Below are 20,250 nucleotides of genomic sequence, written 5' to 3'. Positions count from 1 at the left end.
GCTGTATCTAGAGTGTGAATGAAAATAGGTATGGTCAGCTGGGAGATGTGTATTCTTACTTTTAAAAAGCTGAAGCAAAAACTTAAGTGGAAGTGTCAGAGACATTTCTTAGTTGACCCAAATTTGTTTTATAGATATTGATGTTGCCTTCCCTTGGATCCAGTGTGGAAAGAAGATTCTTTTGGGACAAATAAAATAAGCAGATATGTGCTGTGTATGTTAACTATAACTTTTCTCATTGGTCTGATATGTAATTGTTCGGAGAGAAGTAATTGATTTAATATTAATATAGCAAGTTAAGAATTTAAATCACCATTAAAGAATATTGCATAGCACCTAACAAGAGGAAAGCTTTGATTCAGTCCTGCACAAAAAGAACAAGGATATAAATTGTTACTTTGATTGCAGTTTAAACTTTTAATGAAAAAGTATGAAGGTAATATAATGCAGCATAAGCAGTACTGAAGGCTGAATATTTGAAATCCTGTACTAAGATGCATTTAGTGCACAATTCATTTGCACAGTTGCATAAAATAGTATTTGTAAACATTATTTTCATATGTTTAAAAATTTAAATAGCTGGTATATGGGGGATAGCAATGCAGTGTATTCTTGGGAAATTGGAAGATGCCTGAATACTTTCTTAAAGGAGAGCCGTACTGCACTCACATTTTTGCAGCACTGTTTTGAAATCGTCAGGGAGGTTTTTTTCCTGACCTGTAAAAGAAAATAACTTTCAGATTTTGCTGAGTTTTGCATTATTTAAAATCATCATTTCCTGTTTGTATAGTACATTTCGGTTTTGGTAACATGCCAGAAAGCTTCTTTATTTTATGGCATTGTGGATGTACTTCCTTTGTCTTGGTTGAATTCTGCGTAGTTAATGTATTCAGGGACCCTTGATGACCTTCGTTTGTGGGGAGTTGAGGGGGAATCTCTGAGGGTCTTACACATTGGAAATGCAATCCGATTCTCTAGTAATATTGTGCCTAAATATGTTTATTCCAGAGAGCAACCACTGGCTTTCTGAAAACTAGTCCATCTTTGTCTCTGGCTGTGTTGTCTGTGAAATGGGTTTACCCTCAGCATAGCTGACACTATTTCAGTATCTTTATATGCTATTTAATATCTATTTCCTCTTCACTTAATGTGTTATGCGGCTCATACTTTCTGCCTATCATTCAAATTCAACACTGAATACGGAATTCATTTTCTCAAATGGTTTTCTATGACCTTCATCATATTGCCAGAGTGCTTCAACGATATTGTCAGATGCATAACAGATTACCTGGGCACCTTAAGGCAGCAGTGATGCATGGAGAGTGGGGGCTCAGTGCATACTGGTGATGCCAGTGCAGCTGCAGCAGTATTTTGGTTTTCTTCACCTCCCTTCCTAAATTGGCATCTGGAGCTGCTGCCCCATATGCCCTTCCTTAGTTATGCTATGGTTCAATCTTACCTCTAAAACTCCCTCAAAAAGGTAGGCCCTTTTAATAAATGGGGAAACTGCAAAAAACATGCAAAAACTGAGAAAAAAATCTTAAGGTCACACAATGTGTTAGTGTGAGAAACAGAATTAGAACTTGGCACTTCCTAACCCCTAACTCTGTGCCAGTTTCACCAAGCCAAGCTGACCCCAATAGCAATGATGTGAGCATCCACAGTTATGATTAATCCTATGTTTCAGTTATGAGTGCTCAGTTCTGCTCATAATCTGGCATATCAAGTTCAGCATTTAGAAAATGAAGGACCTACAATTAGTAAGCCTGTACCTTTTTTAGTAGACCTCCAGGGGACAATGGATAAGTTACCTTCATCCATCATAGAAGTTGGAGACAGGAGTACTGTCCAGTTTTGCACAATCCAGGTGCAGTTAAGACACATTAACTAGATGTCAGTTTATTCTTTTTTCTGAAATTGCCTATGTCATTCACCTTTCTGCTTCTAGAGTGAAAGAGACAGAGACTAATGGACAGTTTCATTCAGAACTTAAAACGATTAATTTCTTGAGAACGGAGTTGTCACGGTCCTAAAATTACATACTGTATCCAAATACTTACAGGATAAAAGAAGGTTACATCTTGTTTCTTATATCTCCTAAGTTGTTTTTGTGTTTTCTGCTTTTACATGTTGCTTTATATAGATTAGGGGTATCAAAGATACGACCCATTGGGCTCCTAGAAAGGATAGGAATTTGGAGACAGGATAATTTGGCATGGTGCCAAATTCCTAGCTGTGGAGCCCTGTTGGAGATATATTTCCAGGGTGCAGGGATGTTAGCATGTGACCCTTGTGCCACTACTTACCTTGCTGCCAACACCATGTCTGGATCTGGTCTGTGAGAAGCCCTGTGGTCCAGGTCCAGCCCAGGGGCATGATTGTTTAACACCCCTGATGTACATAACAATAGTGTGTCTTAGAAATATGTTTAAAAATGTGTATCAAGGTCAAAGCTAGAAATATAATGTTTGCTATTAGGTAATTTATCAATTTATGAAGTAACACCATTTCATTTGAAAAGCCTAAGCACTGTCTGTCTTCAAAAATCTTATACTCATAGGGAAACTGTGTATTATACTTTTTTGAGTAGAGGACGCACAATGTTTTCTTTACTCATAAATATTTTTACCTTGGAATTATTGAAAACTTTTCTTAAATTCTTAATTTTGTCAATAAAAATTTTTATACGGTACTTTTTGATTTTTCTCCATTTGTGTTGCATCAGATTAATGGGGCTACATTCATGTGCTTATTTTTTTCACATTTGTTTTCCGCCCAGAATATGTTTAGTCTTTTCAAAAAATGGATAACTGTTGTTCAGTTTCTCCACTTTGTCTGGAAAGATCCAATAAAACAAAGAATAGAAAATACAACTGAGCTATGCTTCTGCAGCTAATTTGGTAAATTTTGTTCTCCTCCAAAAATGTAAATACCTGAACATTTAAATTCTCCTAAGAGATCTTGCTGACTACCCTTTGTTAAATGGAGCACTTCTTGCTTTTTTCCTGCTGGGAAAATGGAGTAGCTTTAGAACAGGACAACAGGATACCTGGAGCTATCTAAGGAATTTACTACATTATCAAGAACTGTTAAATGCTTTCCTGTGCAGCTTGAAGTTCTCCTGAGGACTGTAGAATGGAGGTTTACAATTTACAGTGAATTGATTATATATACTGCAACAGGGGTGTTATCTCCTGGGGAGAAATGCACACATGTTGACATTTCATATATAAATTCTTATATATATATATATAAATCAGTGTATGTGTTTTATTTATATATTATATGTTATGAAGTAGAAGTGTGTGTGTGTGTTGGTGCAGTGGTCTCTGTGAGGATACTTAAAAAGGAGAGACATCTGAAGGCCAGTAAATATACTTAATGGCAGTCTATCATTGGTACCGTAAACTTTTATGTTTGAGGAGAAGTAGGCATGGAGTGACATCCGCAAGGGAGATATATTGAACAGAAGGCTGCTGCCCTTTTATTTATTAATTTATTTTTCCTTGAAGCACTGGGGAGGGATACCTACTCTCCTACCAGGTGTTTAACTGGTTGAAAGGGCTTGGGCCATACAGCCAAGCTGCTTGGGTGAGAACCTCTTTGGTCTACGTTTGACTGTTTCTTCCTTCTCACTTCTGTCCTCCCCATGTTAGGGAGGTAGAAGTTGTAAAGACCACTCAGGCTGAAGGTGAACATTAGTCTTCAAAGACTTCAGGTCTTCTCTATCTTACAGGTACAAGGTCATCCAGTGACATACTTGGTCTCATTTGTCACTGAGAGTTGGCTCCCTTAACTTTGTGTGTGCACTGGATACCAATCATGAGGAGCATCCTCAATTTGTGTTATCAAAGGCTTCCCACCAAGCTTATCTTTGAAGCATCTCTAAGCCAGTCTTTTTGTGGCTATAACCACTGAATCAATTCCACATACATCTGTATTCTCATGCTTAAAATAACTCAATGCATGCTTCGGGATCTTTTTCACCATGATGCAACAGTTGACTGGCTCAACAGTTAAAGGTTTCTAAAAAAATTATATGACCTGATCCTGCATTGTGACCTTTATATCATACCATTGCAACCAAATGTCTTTGGCTTTGAAGCTTTGTTGCAATTCACCTGCTGACCTGGCTTATGGGTCTACAATTTCAAACATTGAGCATCATTGTGATATTCCTTTTTGTAATCGCAAATGGCAAAGTTAATGTGAGCCTCTGGAGTTCCCTCCTGACTCATCGGAAGGATAGAGATATATGTTGTGTAGCAAACTGCCTTGATCCACAGGCAAAACTCCCCACTGCTCCCACTTCCTGATCCTAAAAGAATGTGAAGAACTATGACGTAAGGAGGCTAATGCCATGTTTAGGAAATACAGACACATGGACACCTACCCAGGCAGGTGCCATATACAAGTGATAAGCAGGGATCCGGGTTTTCTGCTTACTATAGAAAAGTGCATATTTTCCCCTTTAAAGGGGAAAAAATGCAGGTTTTCCTCTTTAAAGTGGGGAAATTGGGTTTCCCCTTGCAGGCTAGCAGAGGAGGTTGGAAGCCAGGCAGTGCTGAGCTGGTGCTGCTGCTGCCACAGGGGCCAATTCACCATCTTGAGGATGGGAGCGTGGCCTGGCATGGGGCAGGGAGCAAGTCCTTTTGGATGTTGGGCAGGTACCAGGCAGGGAGCAGGTGCCCCCTGTGGCTGGATGGTACCAACAACAAGGCTGCTTCCTGGCTCCCACCCCCTCCTTGGCACATGGGCTGAGCACAGGCTGTGGAAGGAGTCTGGAAAACTGCAGGCATGGAGAGGCCAGCGCTGGCTGGGGGTCCCCCAGGCAGGCGCGGGGCAGGGTGAGGTGTGGCACCCCTGTTACAGTGGCCAACGACATCTGTTTATTTGAGTTGGTCTCCCTCTGTGGCGGGGGGAAGGGGGCGCAGTGAACAGCCACCTGCACGGAATGAGGCATCAGGGCCTGTGGCCACACTTGGAGCCTGCGGGTTTGAGACCTGGTGATGGACCGTGATGACAGGACATGCTCATGTGGATGGTCAGGCCAGCCTAGCATGACAGACTGGGCGCTCAGGGCAGAGCCACGCAGGGTAGAGCTCAGTGCTGCTGGACTGGTCTCAGCACCACTGAAGGTCCAGGCTGCCCATAAATGCTGATGTAGACAAAACTCGGGTGGCCTCTTCCTGTTGACCAAGTGCACAGCAGAGACACAGACCCTGGGGAGCTGCCCTAGAAGGGCTGTGAGGGCAAGAGGTAGATGTTAGGTCACAGGCCAGATTAAACACTGGGAGAGGGCAGTGCTGATACAAACGTAAGAGACTTTAAGGGAGTTCTGGTCTCACACAGGAGCTGCATCTATATAGGCAGTGCGGTGAAATGAGGATCCTTTTCCCATGACAAATAAAGAGTACTTCATTCCTACTGCCATGGCAACCAAAGCAGTGCTTCTTCAGCCTAGTTACTCCAGGTCTCCACAGTGTTCCCTTGGATCAAGTGACACTGAGTCGTGGAGCATTGCAGCGTGGGGGACCATGGCAGGGTTAGAGCAGTGATGCAAGGATGCTTGTGCTAGGGATGACTTTCTTTACTCTCCCCTTCCAAAGAGAAAATTGGGAACCAAAGGGAAAAAGCAGAACTTTAAAGAGAGCAAGGAGACTGAAATTCTGCCTTTGGATCACCCTTGGAGCGAATGTGTGTGTGTGATACTCTCTCCTTCTGACTGATGGGTCCCAAACTTTCTGACTGTGGTGGTTGGTGACCAGAAAGGCACATGTTAGCATCAGAAGCTGCTTCCTCCCAAATGTCCACCCTGGCCTGATAAGTCATGCAAAGATATGGTCCTGTATCTGTATGTAAGGCTACTAGTTCAGGCTCATTTCTTCCACAAACCTAAGCAAGCTTTTTACATCTTTCATAGGATATAACCATGCATTTTTGGAGTTTTGTTTTGACCCTCCTCTCTTCCTTGAGTTGCTTTCCTATATTTTAATGTTAATCAGGTTTTCTGTTGCCCAAGCTGTATGTCTAATCCTAAATGCACCTATGGGTCTATCCCCCATGGGTTGTAGCACCATCTTGAGAATCCTAAAAACACTGAAAAAGGAAATGAATGCTGCTTGATGTTTCCTCAGGCTGACAAAGAGTGTTTATACCCTAAAGCTTGCAAAGAAGAATTTTTCTAACTGTTTGAGCTGGTCTAATAAAAGATACCAGATTTACCCAAAGAACCTTGTGTGCTTGAATCAAACTGTTTCCTTCCCACAACTTCATGTTCTGGGTAAATGCTCCATTAGTCTCAATAAAATAAAAATGGTTCTGAGGTGCTTGTCATCGTTACTGTCCATTGCATCTAGATCCCTCCTTCAAGAGCTTCCTTCTTAAGGAACTTCTCTAAGAATTTGGCAACAGTAACCTGCTCAATCTGTTTAAACATTATAGCCTAGAATTGACGGAGATCCTGAATTCAAACACCAAATCCTGGTTTTCTTATCCCCTAACACATTTCAGTTTGGCTCCCCTAACATGCCTTATTTCAACGTAAGTGGCAATAAGCTTGGTATGTCTGAGCCAGATGACATTCTGACTTCCTTTCACAAATTTTGCTTGTGAAAATGCAAAATGAACAAGTTTGCTTCTCTTAGTCTTGGCTGCCTTGGTTTGCTGGTGTTCCCCTTACTCCTTCCATGCAGTATCTATGAGAATGGAGAAATGGGGGTACAGTTGTATTGGGCCCCAAGCTTGAAGGCCTCCCAAAATCAGATCACTCTTTCTTATATCTAAAATGAAAGGTGAGGTGGGGTCCTACTAGGTACCCAGATTTTCCTCTTGGGTTTTGCTTCCCTACTTTTCCCTAAGTAGGAGGGGTGAATGTCTACATGATCTCCCAATCTTTTCTTTGCTCACATGTGGCAAGTTATATCTTACTTACTTTGTCAGGTCATACAGATGGTGTCCTGGCATCTACACCTGTGTCCTCATGTAATTCTTAATACGTTTATATTTACTTGCACCATGTCTTCAGTTGTTGTCCTACTTTTGGTTCTTTGCTGCACTTAGCATTGGGAGTAGCTTTCTAGGTGAGGGTTGAATAATTTTGAGACAGGGATCGTAAACAAACCTTTTGGAGAAAAATTTGATCCAAACTTTGTTGTTTACTGAAGCCATATGCCAGGAAAAGGCTGGACCTTTTATCGCTACAAAATTTATCAACTTTAAATTGGAGCATGGTGCAAGGGCTGCTTGTTCATATAGTATTAAAAAGCTCAATTTAAAAAGAGTTCTGTCAAGTGGAAAATATTGAGCTTTGCAAAAAAATTGTATTGTGGAGACATGCAAACATTCTCAACTCTCCTTCCAAGGTGGAAGACAGACAGCTAGCCCTAAATGTGTAACCCCATGAAGGACATTGAGAGTGAGGGGCTTTCAGTCTCTGGTGATGTGTGTGTTTTGTTGCTGATAAATGTTTCTTGCTCAGACCCTGTAGAGGCACACCCTTTCACATGTTCATCTTTTTGTTTTACTACTTTAACATTTTTATTATGAAAACAAAAATGAATGTGTGAAAGAGAGGAGAGACTTTTACTTTTTAATTTTTTATTATAGAAGTCTCTCCTCTCTTTCACATGTCCACCTTTTTGTTTTTATAACAATTTCTTTTTAAATGTAAAAGTCCCCTGCCCCCCCTCCCCCCCCCCCCCATTCCCACCCCAAACTAGACACCAGGACGTAGTAGGAAATGCTTGCAGACTAGGTTGAAACAAAAACCTAAAGCACAGACAAGTGTTTGATGGAGAGATTAAAAAAGTAAAAAATGAGAATCCACTCAAGTTTTGACTGTCTGCATGTCTTGTCTTAGTCAAACAGATGGTCAATAATGATGAATTTTGTTTCATCATTTTGTACCATGGTTTTAGAGGCCAAATTGGGACCCACACAAATCTGTAACCCATCTATAGATTTCTGTTTGTGGCTGACAATTTCCTTCTGTAGTACCGTTGTTCATTTCACTGGTACATTCCTGTATTTGTGTTCCCTCAGTCCATATGCAGTATTATTATCCTTGTAAAATTATAGCTTCTTGGTTTTTGCTTTAACCTGATCTGTAAGAATCTCCTAGCTCATGACTAGTTTTTCACCCTTGCCACATGTCCCCCCCCCCCCCCCCCCCCCCCCCCGCTTCCAGCCTGGCCCAGGAAACACCACAGGGCTCCCAGCCACAGCAGTTCCCCCACCTCTTGCCTTACTTTTCACTTGGATGGAGCGGGGGAGCCACTCCAGGGTCGCAAGGCCAGAAAGCCGCAGAGGTTTCTGGTTTGGGGCTGCGGGTGGGAGAGGGGAGAGGGAGGGTGGTGGGGGCTGGGGATGGGGTGGAACCGGGCTTCCCTTGCTGCTCAGCCACTAGGTCCTGCTGTCACTGGCTGCCTGTCATCTTTGACAGGCAGTGAGGAGCAGATAAAAATTAATGTTCTAAAATTTTTAGGGGCCCTGTTGGTCAGATAGAATGGGCTGGTGGGCCAGATCCACCCCATGGGCTGTATTTTGCCCACCCCTGGTAATCTGAAGCAATCTTCTATCAGTTTATGACCATTATTCCTAGTCTTCTCCTGGGGTGTTTCTAGTGAATAGATGTTCTCCTAGCCCCTGATGTTTGCCCCTTATATAGTTCAAGGCTGTATATACTTAGTGCACCTTTTGTTTGGCTTTGGTTGCTTAAGTAGGAGATGCATATGTTGGATTCAAATTTACTCTGAGGTCATCTTTAAGATTTAATTGTTTAGATTTTTTATTTACTTCTAGATTTATTTTTTATATGGCTCTTGTTAACCTAACATTCCTCTGAAAGTGGTGAAGTCTCATGCTTTTAAGGCATGCTTCCCTTAATGTAAATCTAATCTAGTTGTTTGCACGAATTGAAGAATTAAACATATTTGCAATGAACATTGAAACCTACCGCGTATAGGAAAACTGTATGTTTGAAGGTACTGAGTGCTTCAGGTGTGGGAGGCACTGTTGCTGAATACATTTATCAGAAGAGTTTAGTTAAATCTTCACCTAGAATTTGCTCACCAGGATTGCTTCAAACAGTCTTAGATAGCAAGTTGGTTGGTTGGTTTGTTTTTAAAGATAACAATCTTCCAGAGATACTTGTTACTGAAAATAGTTTGTCAGATTTTAGATTATCTGATTTTGGGGGAATAATTTCTAACACTCTGAAATTCTGTATAGATATGGACAAACAATCAGGGACTTAATGGGTGGGTAGGGATTTACTGTAGAACAAGTGATATGGTAGTCACCTACTCTTATTCCACAGTAAACAGGTAACAATAGCAGGGCAATTTAGTCTCAACTGGAACTTATTCCATACTTCTCTCTGTGTCTTTCAGGGTTCTTATCTTGGACCAGTGGGGTATTCAGCTCTTGAAAGTGAATGTCAATCCTTAAGAGATTTTTTCTCTTTGTCAATTAAAACAAATTCCAGAATTATTATCTGAAAAGGTGATTTTATAGGGGAAAAGATTTATTTAATAACTAATAACTTTTTTTAAAGATTGAGGTTGTTCATTCTTGTATTTAAAGAAAAATCATAACATTTATACCAATATTTATCAAATTTGATACCACCTACTAAGTCTGGGACAAACTGGTTTTCTTGCTCTGCATGTTGTACCTGGGGTTTTTTTTTTCTTTCTAGTAGGGAGCCAAATATTCGCATACTGGGTAGTTATGGAGGTATGGGTATCTAAATCTTTCCTTAGGTGTTTTTCGCCTCTGACTTTTGCAATTAATGATACAAAGAAAATGTAGCGCATTTGAAGAAATTCTGTTTAAAATATAGTGTGTCATATTATGGCAGCACATAAAAGCTTCAATAACAACTTGCTGGGAAATCATGGGGGTTTTTAAATTTTGTTGCGGGGGTGTTTTTTGTTGGGGGGTGGATTATAGCCTCACTTTGAAGAGGACAAAATGCTATAATTGTTTTTCATAAAAGATTTTTTACTAAACTTTGAATTTAAGTTGAAGCACATAAGCACAAATGCTTTTTAAAGAATGTCCGATTTAAATATCATACTAGAATTCTCAGTCAGCTGGACTGTGGAGATGCTTTGCAGTTATTAATGTATAACCGTACACTTCAAATTTCAATTTATGGCATTCTCCGCATTCTCTTGATGGGTTTAATCTTTGTCTGAGGCATGACTCTCACATGTCTTGTTTTGATGGATGTTGCTAATTTTAGTACTAGAGGTCCCTATGTTTTACTTTTGCATCCCTTCGGTTTACCATCGAAGATTGCTTGCATCACAAAATTGAGGGTAGGAAATGTTATTTTAGCTTTAAAAAAAAAAAAAGTGTGTGCATCGCTGCTAATGTGCATAAATTTTTGTCCCCCTCTTCATAAGTAGAAAGCCATGGGTGATGCACATTACCTTGTCACGAAATGAAAAGATTCTGTATTTTGATAGTTTGTATAAAAAATTGAATGCAAATCAGGTGTAACCATCAAGCAACTGGCAAGTTGCCAGAGTGGCTTTTAGTGTCCATTTGAGCACTCTTGTTTCATTTAGATATCTATTCACTTCATGTTATCTGGATCACATTGGCATGGAAACCATTTAACAGTGATTTAAATTGGATGTTTAATTTCAGAATTCTTGTTTGGCATTTAAATTCTTTATTTTGGTCTTTAGTTCTGTACTTTGTTTTATGAGTCTTCTTAACTAGTATCTTGTGACTGATGAATAGTTTATTCTTTCACATTTGTTTTATTGAATGCTGCGAATCCTACTTTAAAAACCTTTGTACTGTATTTAAGATGGGATGTTTGCCTTCTAGGAGTGAAAAATTCGTTATAGAACACCTCCCTCCCACCCCAGAGTGTTGGTGGGAGAAAACAACCTAGCAAGCAGCCGCATTATTGCCAGTTATTTCATTATGACAGGTCCTAATTTTGTTAAAAAATTAGTTAAATAAAAAAAAAGATAAGAACCTCATCACCTAAAGTTATTAAAACAAGTAGTGAATAATATTGGCCAATATTGTACTAACATACAAAATATCCAAATATTTATTTAATTTATACAAGCCTGGTTTATCTGCGTGCATTACATTTTGTTATCACACACCTATTAATGTTCCTAAAGTAACTTTTCATTAAACCCTTTGTCCATTTCCCAGCTAGTTGATACATGCAGTACATAAAAAAAAATTTAATGAAAGTGGATATTATTTCATATTTCAATAATATATTGAATGAACAGGGTACCATTCTGCTGTGTGTTAAAAATGTTGTAATATGAAGCATTTTGATTTTCTAAATTTTCAATAGCTGCAGATATTCTTCAATATAAAAAAAAAAGATTATTTATAACCCTTAATGCTTGTTATGGTTCTTTTCTGCTAGCATGTTTATCAGATTGCAAAACTGTGTGTGTACATAGGTATATAAACTATAACATGCTTTTCTTGTATTTTTTTTCCTGATACGTTGCTGGTTCTAAGTATGTATTTATCTTTTCACATGCTACTTGGCATCTTGCATTTGACTAACTTTCTCAACCTAAAAAATGTAGGATTTTTAATTTTTTCTGTATTGGTATGTTAGGGAGCGAGAGATCAACAAGACTTGGTGCATTCTTCATTGGGTTGGGCTAAAGCTTATGAAAGTACTAATGTATTAAAAAGCCTCAGCAGGGATTTGCTGAGGACTAATGCTGTAATGTGTTAGTCATTCTTTATCTGCTTCTATTTTTACAGGTTCTGAAGGATGACTGACGCTGGTTTCTGTGATGCCACTTGGAGCCTCTGTCACTGTGGATTGATAAGTAACCTGCAGGTTTAGCAGTACAGCAAGGGGAAAGCATCAGGAGTACCACTTTGCTTCAGCTCCTTAACTGGACAAAAAAGTACAGTGTCACCTATCTGCAAAGGAAGATTCCTCAACTGATTTTTGCAGCTAATAATAAAGACAACATAGCATCATCCACCTTCCTGATTTACAGTGCGTCACCTTCCAAGACAGATGGTCTGTCAAAAGCTGTAGGAAGCCTGCAGAGCACACAATAATGAAGTAGTGAATTGATACTGCTGCTGCTGCCTAATTGTCAGGATCACAGCCGATAGAGCCGCACTGCCCTTTTTCTGCTCCCTTAATCGGGCCACGAACAGCAGGGTGGACATGGCTGGCCTCGTTAACAACCTGCTAATACTGTTCCTTGTTTTTCAAAACAGCTGTTTGGGTTACAGAAGCCCACTTTCTGTCTTTAAGAGGTGGGTTATGCAGAAAATATCTTTGGTGTTTTCAGTGCATGCTTCGTAGTGACGCAACCACTTTGAATAGTGCAAGTTCTAAAAAGTATCTACTACCTAAAATTATTTATTGACAAAATAGATTGCTTTGCTTTGTGGCTAACTTTTGATCTGAAATTGTCTGCAGTTCTTGAAATTACATTTGCTATACCAGTGTTGGAAGACAGGAAACCTATTGTACTATTACAGTGGTGTTTTAAAATATGGATCATCTACATAACAAATGGATAAAACAATGTATAAAGATTTGCATATAACCATAGGTGTTTTTGAGACTTTACACACAAATATATTGTACCTGCTCCAGTACTAAGCATGCTGTCTGAACTGGTACCTTTTTGGTGAAATTAATCAACTGGTTTAAAATCAGGAATCTGTTTTTATTTAAGTCTTGAATACCAAGTTAAGCAAATGAACTTTGGGGGTAGTGTGTATATGGAAGAGGGGTGGGGAGGAAATAAACTGAGAGAGCTCAAAAACACAGCACTGTATATACAGTGCATACCCCATGATTACCAAGTTAAATAATCAGTCAGTTTGCATCACATTTCAGATGTTTTTGCCTTATGGTTTTGCTTAGCAGTGAATTAAATATTTGCCTTTTATCAATTGTATGAAGCACTCATTACAGACCCCATTGATGCCCACATACCGAGTTGTAACATGTACTGTTGTTTGCTGGCTTGGAAGATACTGTAGGTAGATAAGCAACCAGTTGTAACTTAACCATTGCACTTCTAGAATTGAAATCCTCAAAATGTGAAGGATAGGGAAAAACTGAAATTTTATTTTGGTCAAACATTAACTCAATTTTAGAACTATGTATAGTTGTTTATCCAAAATGAATGGCAGCAGTATGTGATATGTTTTGGCATGGTGAGGAAAATATGTCCATATATGCATTTACCTTACATTTTTTACCTATATATATAATGGTTGATTTTTATGGTATGCTTATTTACATGGTTCAATCTTTTAAAGTTATCCATGTGAATGTCTCCAAAAAATTCAGTGACTGAATATGGAGAACTTGGCAACCAAATTAGATTGAAAGTCAGTGGGAGTTAGGTGTCAAGCTTCCTTAGATCTGAAAATCAGATTCTGTAAATCTGAATTGTTTTTCTCTATTTTTTTTTAACTTTTAAATCACTTCTAATCAGGATATTGAAACAATCTTTCCCTTCTTTTAAAGGTATAAAGATACCACCAGGCCTCTTTCTAATGAATGCCTTGGAAACAACAGGCCAGTGATTCCTCTTGGTCTGACAGATTTTGCATTGGACATTCGCATGCCTGGGGTGACTCCAAAGCAGGTGAGAGGAATACGGCATTTTATTGTACCTATCCATTGTATTGTAAAAGCTGAGGAAATGAACTTTACTTACAGCATTGGTAACTTTTTAAAAAGCAACAGGCTAAACTTTATGGCTCTATTTATATTCAGATAAATAAAGTTTCCTTGGGGAAGAGTCTATAATAACTGAATAAAAGAGAGAACTTTTAAATGAGAGAACATTTTGTCATTTGCATAAATTAATTCAGACTATATTATTTTCTATAAACCAAATTGTTGAAGAGTTTGGGGTATCAATAGAGTAAGATCCATGGCAATGTAGGATACATTTAAGTGAGAAAAATGATTTTTTAATAAACCTCCAGCAGTGCTACTAAGGCATGCATTTATACAGTCCTATAATTGACATGAAGATATACCCATTGTCACCAGTCCCTAGAGATGGGGTGCTGTCTTGGTGGATGCAGTGACAGTGACAGGATCTAATCTGTAAATTTGTTGTTGTTGGAGAAACTGACAGCTGGATGGGAAGGAAGTAGAATACAGCTTACTAACATACATTTGATGTAACATTTCTGATGCTAGAAATAGTTTAGGAAATGACAGTGAAATACCTGAAAAGATATATTCTTTTCAGTATGAATTGTTTACTGTTTGCTGGCCAGGATGACAACACTGCAGGGAATAATAATACAATCATATGATAAATTAAGAAAAGGGTAACTTATTTTTAAGGTTCATATAAATTAATGAAAATCTCTGCTGTCATGTTTACAGGTAGTTTCATTAAGCATGATAAACAATGATTAATTATTTTTTGCAGCCAGGCAGTGCAGGGAATTGTGTGTCATTAAAAGATAGTACTTCTCTTTTTAAAGGGCTGCAGAGGCATGAAAAGAACAGGATGTTGTGCTGCAGTAGATGATGACTCATTGTTGCAGATAGCACTTTCAAAAATACTGAGGAAATATAAGGCTTTCAATTATCGGGGAGCACCCCTTTGGAACATATAATTTGGAGTCAGCAGCATCATGTTAATGATTACAAAAGAGAAATAAAATTGTTGCTGGGGCATCTGTGACTGCATAAAAATATTTTAAATTCCTTCTTTTAGAAGGACAAAGAAATCCATGAAATTCTTCAAACTGCTCGTATAGAATTCCGCATGTCTACGTTATATAAGCACAAGGGCCATTAGTTGAGAGTATAAACACGATTAGCTCTGAAGAGGTAATTCTCTTCATGCTTTTGATCTAAAATTTCACAAGAATACCAATGGAGAAGTCATGTCTAGGAACCTTATAGGCATATGTTAAAAATATAGCTCAAATATAAAAGTTAGTCAACCCCCCTTATTTATTTGTGAACAGGCATGCAAAAATAAGCAATAACCTATAGTGTAAGTATACTTTAACGGGAGGAGGGAGGAGGAAACGTCAAAAACCCAAATGTTGAAGGAAAGTTGTCTTTGATCATGGTGACATTGGCCTGTGACTGAAAAAATTCATTTCCTATCTTCTCAAGTTGTGATGTGATGACCAGCAGATCTAACTCAAGTGTGCTCAGCTGCTGCTGTATGGAAGAATAAATGGGAGAAAAAAAGTCTTCCATTGTGCCTGTAGAGGAGAGAGAGACATGTAATCACTCTTATTATCTCACTCTCTTCTGCCTCTTGGAGGATAGGAGACTTTGGCTCTGGCCCAGTAGCTGCTGACTTGTTTTTTCAATGAACGCGTGTCCAGTGCCAAACTTTCTATTAAAGTCATCCATCTCAATGGGTATGTAAGGACATTGTTAAAGTTTTTCCTAGGAGTCAGATTAGGGATAAAAGAGGTATGTATTGCTTTTCCAAGTTTCACCTGCAGATTAGGCTCATCTCATGTCACCAAATAGGATCCAGCCTAGTAGTTTGGGTTGTTGCTTGGCTGTTACGTGATTGGAAGGAAACAAAGTGGGTTATATCTTAAACATCTTTAACTTGTAATGCTAAAATGAGTCATTACTTACAGTAAATAGTGTAGCAGTCTTATTTCTTTCCACCTCTTTCATTTTTAAGGAATAAAATAGCTAACTCAAAATTCTCAGTGTATTATCACTGAGCATCTGAGGTAACCCTTCATGAACAGAATTGTATGGTTTCACCTTTTGGAGTTATGGCTTTTGAAAATGTATTGCTAGTTTAGTTACATTTGGGGTACATTCTTGAGGCTTTTATTTTCTAATGCTTAACAGCCAGAGATTTAAATTTGTAGTAAAAATCCCTAAAATTCTGGAAAGCAAGCTTAGTACCCATGGAAACATGTCAATATGGCATATGGGTAAATACTATTTATTTCTAAGCCTTGATTTTTCTCTGGAAAAAAGAATCCGCTGTATTGTTTTATTCTATAATTTTGTTACAAACCAATTGGTAACTTTTGCAATTCTAATAATCAGATTCTTAATCTGAGTGATATTTATCCCTTTGAGGCAGCATTTTCTTTTCCTAGCTTTATGTTCTTCATAAAGGATAGAAAAGTAATCGTGCGGGAGTAAAAGCATTCAGGAATATAGCTAAACAAAGAATTAAGGCTGCCATATTGATTATTAGAGACTAAACTGATTTCAGAAGCTAAAAAAATCGGCACAAGCAAGACAAAGCTGGTTTTCTATTGATTAAACATCTTAAGTATTTTTATTTCTATCATAATGATTTTTTGTCTCCTCCTTTAAAAAAAAAAAAAAAGAGATAAAGGAAAAACGGACAATATATATGTTACCTATGGAGTACTGCATTATCTTATAATAGACTTTTTATAATTTTATATATGAAATTTTAAAAATTGTGCATGCTACTCACTTAAATCTACTGAGCAGTATAGATTTGAATAAAATATGCTTAATTATAGTAACAGAAGGGAACATTATGATCCCCTGACTGATCTACATTGGATATAGCCTTGCATTTTGCTAGTAATTTGTGAGCAAACTAAAGCATATCATTTAGGATGGCTAATCTTCATCAGAAGACTACAGTGAAGAATCTGTCACGGTAGTTCTCAACCTGTTTAGACTTGAGGCACCCCTGGGAAAGTGCCAGCTCCTAGTTGTTACTATTTTTTTTACTCCAGAAAAATAATAGAGCAATTTTTCTCTTACAAAGAACTCAGGAATCCCACAACTGTGGATTTCAATGTGAAATCTCTGGGTCTATTTTGTGAACCATGTTTGCAAACCTAACTTCTAACACTGTGGCACCATGTGGCAGCCTTGAAAGGACCACAGCACCCTGGTACAGAATTACTGACTTATCACATCCCTTCCAAGCAGGTTCAGTGGTTATTTACCCCGCTATCTTTATTTGTCAAAAAAAGATTGTCTCTATTTCCCATTTAGAATTTTTTCTAGGTTCAGCTACCAGCTGTCAGACTACATTATGTCTTTTTCTTGTGTTGGTAGTGATAGACTGTATTCAAGTTCCCATTTGCCCTTCTCTTCCATGAGCTTTTTAAGTCTTTCACTATAAAGCATGTTTCCAGGCCTTAAATTATTTTAGTGATCTTTATCTAAACCTTTTCCAAATCTCCAGTGTCTTTTGACACCAAAATGATGATTTTGCTAAGGCTGTCTAAATCCCTCTTAATATGGAAATGCCTGTTTATATATGATGTATCCCTATTTTTTTTTTATCCAAAGATGAAAATAACACCTTTGGCAATAATATCAACAGCAATTTGTATTCAGTTGATTGTGTACTTTGATTCTGTTGGGTTTTTTTCACAATAAATGCTGTCTAAGGTACAGCCCTTCATGCTATAAATATGGCCTACTTCTGTTGTTCCTAAATGTATGATTATATTTGCCTTTACAAAAACACATGGCTCTGTATTGAGCTTTAGGACTTCTACCAGGGCTGGGTCTCATTATGAGTTGGCAATAACTCATGAGCCGCAAGAATTTTGCTAGAATACCAATAATTTTAAAGTCTGTCAGCCACTGATGGGTTGTGGTTCAAATCTTTAACAATAAGCAACACCGTCCTCCCACTGTTGCTCAAGAGTCCTTAGAAGCTTTAGTAATTAGAGTAACTGGAAAAAAAAACATTTTAGAGCTTGTAAGTCAAAGGTGCTGAAGAGATGATGTATTGAAAGGTTGGAGGGTTTTTTTCTCTTTAAAAAGAATACATAGAAATGTGTTCAGGAATTAACCTGACTTCAAGCCTTCCCCATCTGTTGCATTTCTCTTCCTGACTATTTTTTCTCTGTTGCACGTATAAGAAATTAAAGCCAGAATCCATACTTTATGAAGCAGCTGAGGCTGAGAAACTGCCAAAATCGGGCTTGTATAGAAAGGGTTTGAGAGTGATTCACTTTTACTCATTTGCGTATCAGAAGTGATGTCAAATGAAAAAATGCCTGGTAGCCTCTAAAGTCATACCACTTGAGAGTTGCAGCATTCAGCATAACAGCAGAACTGGGATGTTTGAGCTCTTTATAAGAGGGTTTCTTACATAATCCTACAAATGCTTCCTCACTGTTTAGAAAAGGGAAACTGTGGATACTTGCCTCAAATTATGAAATCTCATTAATGACATTTTGAAATGTTACCTGAATAATGTTTGCAATGCAGTTGGTCAAAGACAATTCAGATCTTTCATGGCAAGGTACCAGATATCAAACTGCTGCTTTATTAGTTTTTCTGGTGACAGTTTTTTAATAGTGTTTCTTTATTTACTAGGTCTATGGAAATGTCCAAGGAGGTCAGAAATGTGTGTATAGTGTGTGAATATATGTATAACTTAAAGGATAGTTCTCGGATTCAATTGTGAATTAGAATTAATGATTTAGGGATTGGAGGGCAGATGAGATAGCTGTAGATTATTTTTTTTTTGCAAGTTTCTTATGTTTGGGAAAGCAAGGTATCCCTTACATTAAGGCATCTGACATCCACATCAATCTGGCAGGTTGAAAAAAATAATTAGTTGAGTGGAAGCAGAATTTCAGGTGATAGTATCTTTGTTTGATTTCTTGACGTCTTTTTCAAAAAGCTTTTGATCAAGTAACTGTTCTCTGCTCCCTCATGCCTTGAGTAGAACAGATTACTGTTTCTGAAAGAGCTAAGCATTTAGACTTTTGTATCCAAGCATTTAGCTGTGGTGTGGGTTATTATGTTAAATTTGTCAGTTTAGAGACATGTTGTCAGTTTCCTCCTTTAGTTGGCTCTGACTTCAAAAGTGGGATTCCCATTAACCTCTTCAGAAAACTGTCCCATCTTTCAGTTTCTACTACTGTGACTTGTTGACCTGACTGCTTCACATGATGCACAAAAGAACCTAAACTGTTATTTTCTTAGACAGACTTCAGACTTATGGCATTAGCTTTTGCATGGTAGCTTTAACTTTTCATTAATTTACTCCTGTGCATGAAAACTACATAGTTTAAATGTAAAACTGTATTTTTATTGGAAGTCTTGACAAGAATTTTTCAAGTCAAAATACCATTTTTTTCTTTCTCTTGATAAAATTGTGGGTTACAGACTCCTCATTTGCCATTTTTCAATAGATTAAATACAGTTTGAGTAGGTTTCACAGCCATAGAGGTCTCTGCGCTTGTGTCTTTTATTGGGTTCTGGTAAAAGAAAAAGTAGAGCTGTGTCTGTTTTCCACCAGGAGAAACCCTAAGCTGCTTGCTTAAGACTTCTATCCTTGTATGTATGATGGCTCTGATTACCCCCTGGCACAGTACAGGTGTAGCTTCTTGAGCAGAGAGGGGGCTGACTCCTGCCTCTGAGTCCTGGCCATTTGGTTCCTGACCCCCCTCCTTTGCAGTCCTCATGAACAGGGTCACTGAAGTATAAATTCAGGCAATATAAATCTGGAAATAAATGAAACAGAATAGTTTCCTAACTAGGCTAATAAATATGAAGTGATATATTTTCCCTATCAATTTGATAGACATTTTCATGGGTGACTTTGAGTGATACCTCCTCTCATAAAAGTAAAAACTGACTCCATACTGTTTAGATCATCTACAGTATTTATTACTAATTATGCAGATACTCTCAGATGATGATTGTCCCAAATCCTCCCCACAGTGGGATTTGACTGGGAGAAGGGCAACTAAAGCATGCAACAAAGAATAATTTTAGTATGCTATTCTTTGTCCATTCCTTATTCTGCACAATTACAGAAGTGGTAGCACTGCACAAAGATGACCTCACTGAAAACAAGTTTAATCATAAGTAAGCATGGATCTTATTTAAAGAGAGAATGAACAAAAGTAGATAATTGGATTATTTTTTGTTTTGGCTTTGGTTTGTTGGTTTTTGTCCTGTTTAGTTTAGTTTTTAAAGGAACAATACACAAGCAGGAGGGATAGGGGATCAATAAAAAACATTTAATATGAACGCTGAAAAACCGTCAGGCAAGTTGAGGGCCGTTTGCATAAGAGTTCGTAAACAGACAGACAATAAGGAACACATTTGCTTTGTATGCTAACTGCAAGCTTTGGCAAGCCAATAGCTGTTTGCTGTTGTGAACATCCACAGTAATGTTGTATATAATCTAATATGAAATGATGACAAAAAATTACAGGGTAATTGGCATTTGCAGTTCTGAGGCTATTTTGTTCATTAATAGCAGTATCTCCATTAACTGGAAG

General features: G+C 38.1%; 1 protein-coding gene across 11 annotated transcripts in view; it reads left to right on the top strand.

Annotated features, from left to right (window-relative positions):
• PAM (peptidylglycine alpha-amidating monooxygenase) overlaps window positions 1-20,250 on the top strand; it is a 272,458-nt gene that overhangs the window by 94,724 nt on the left and 157,484 nt on the right. For all 11 annotated transcript variants that reach the window (XM_059724977.1, XM_059724982.1, XM_059724979.1 and 8 more), the window contains 2 exons: window positions 11,767-12,279; window positions 13,511-13,631. In XM_059724977.1, the coding sequence (XP_059580960.1) occupies window positions 12,188-12,279; window positions 13,511-13,631 (213 nt within the window). In that variant the 5' untranslated portion in view covers window positions 11,767-12,187. The remainder of the gene's footprint in view (window positions 1-11,766; window positions 12,280-13,510; window positions 13,632-20,250) is intronic.

Source organism: Alligator mississippiensis, chromosome 3, assembly GCF_030867095.1.
Source record: "Alligator mississippiensis isolate rAllMis1 chromosome 3, rAllMis1, whole genome shotgun sequence".
In the NCBI taxonomy this organism is placed as follows: Eukaryota; Metazoa; Chordata; order Crocodylia; family Alligatoridae; genus Alligator; species Alligator mississippiensis.
The sequence above is the reverse complement of the archived record's forward strand: the minus strand, read 5'-3'. Positions and strand labels throughout refer to the sequence as shown.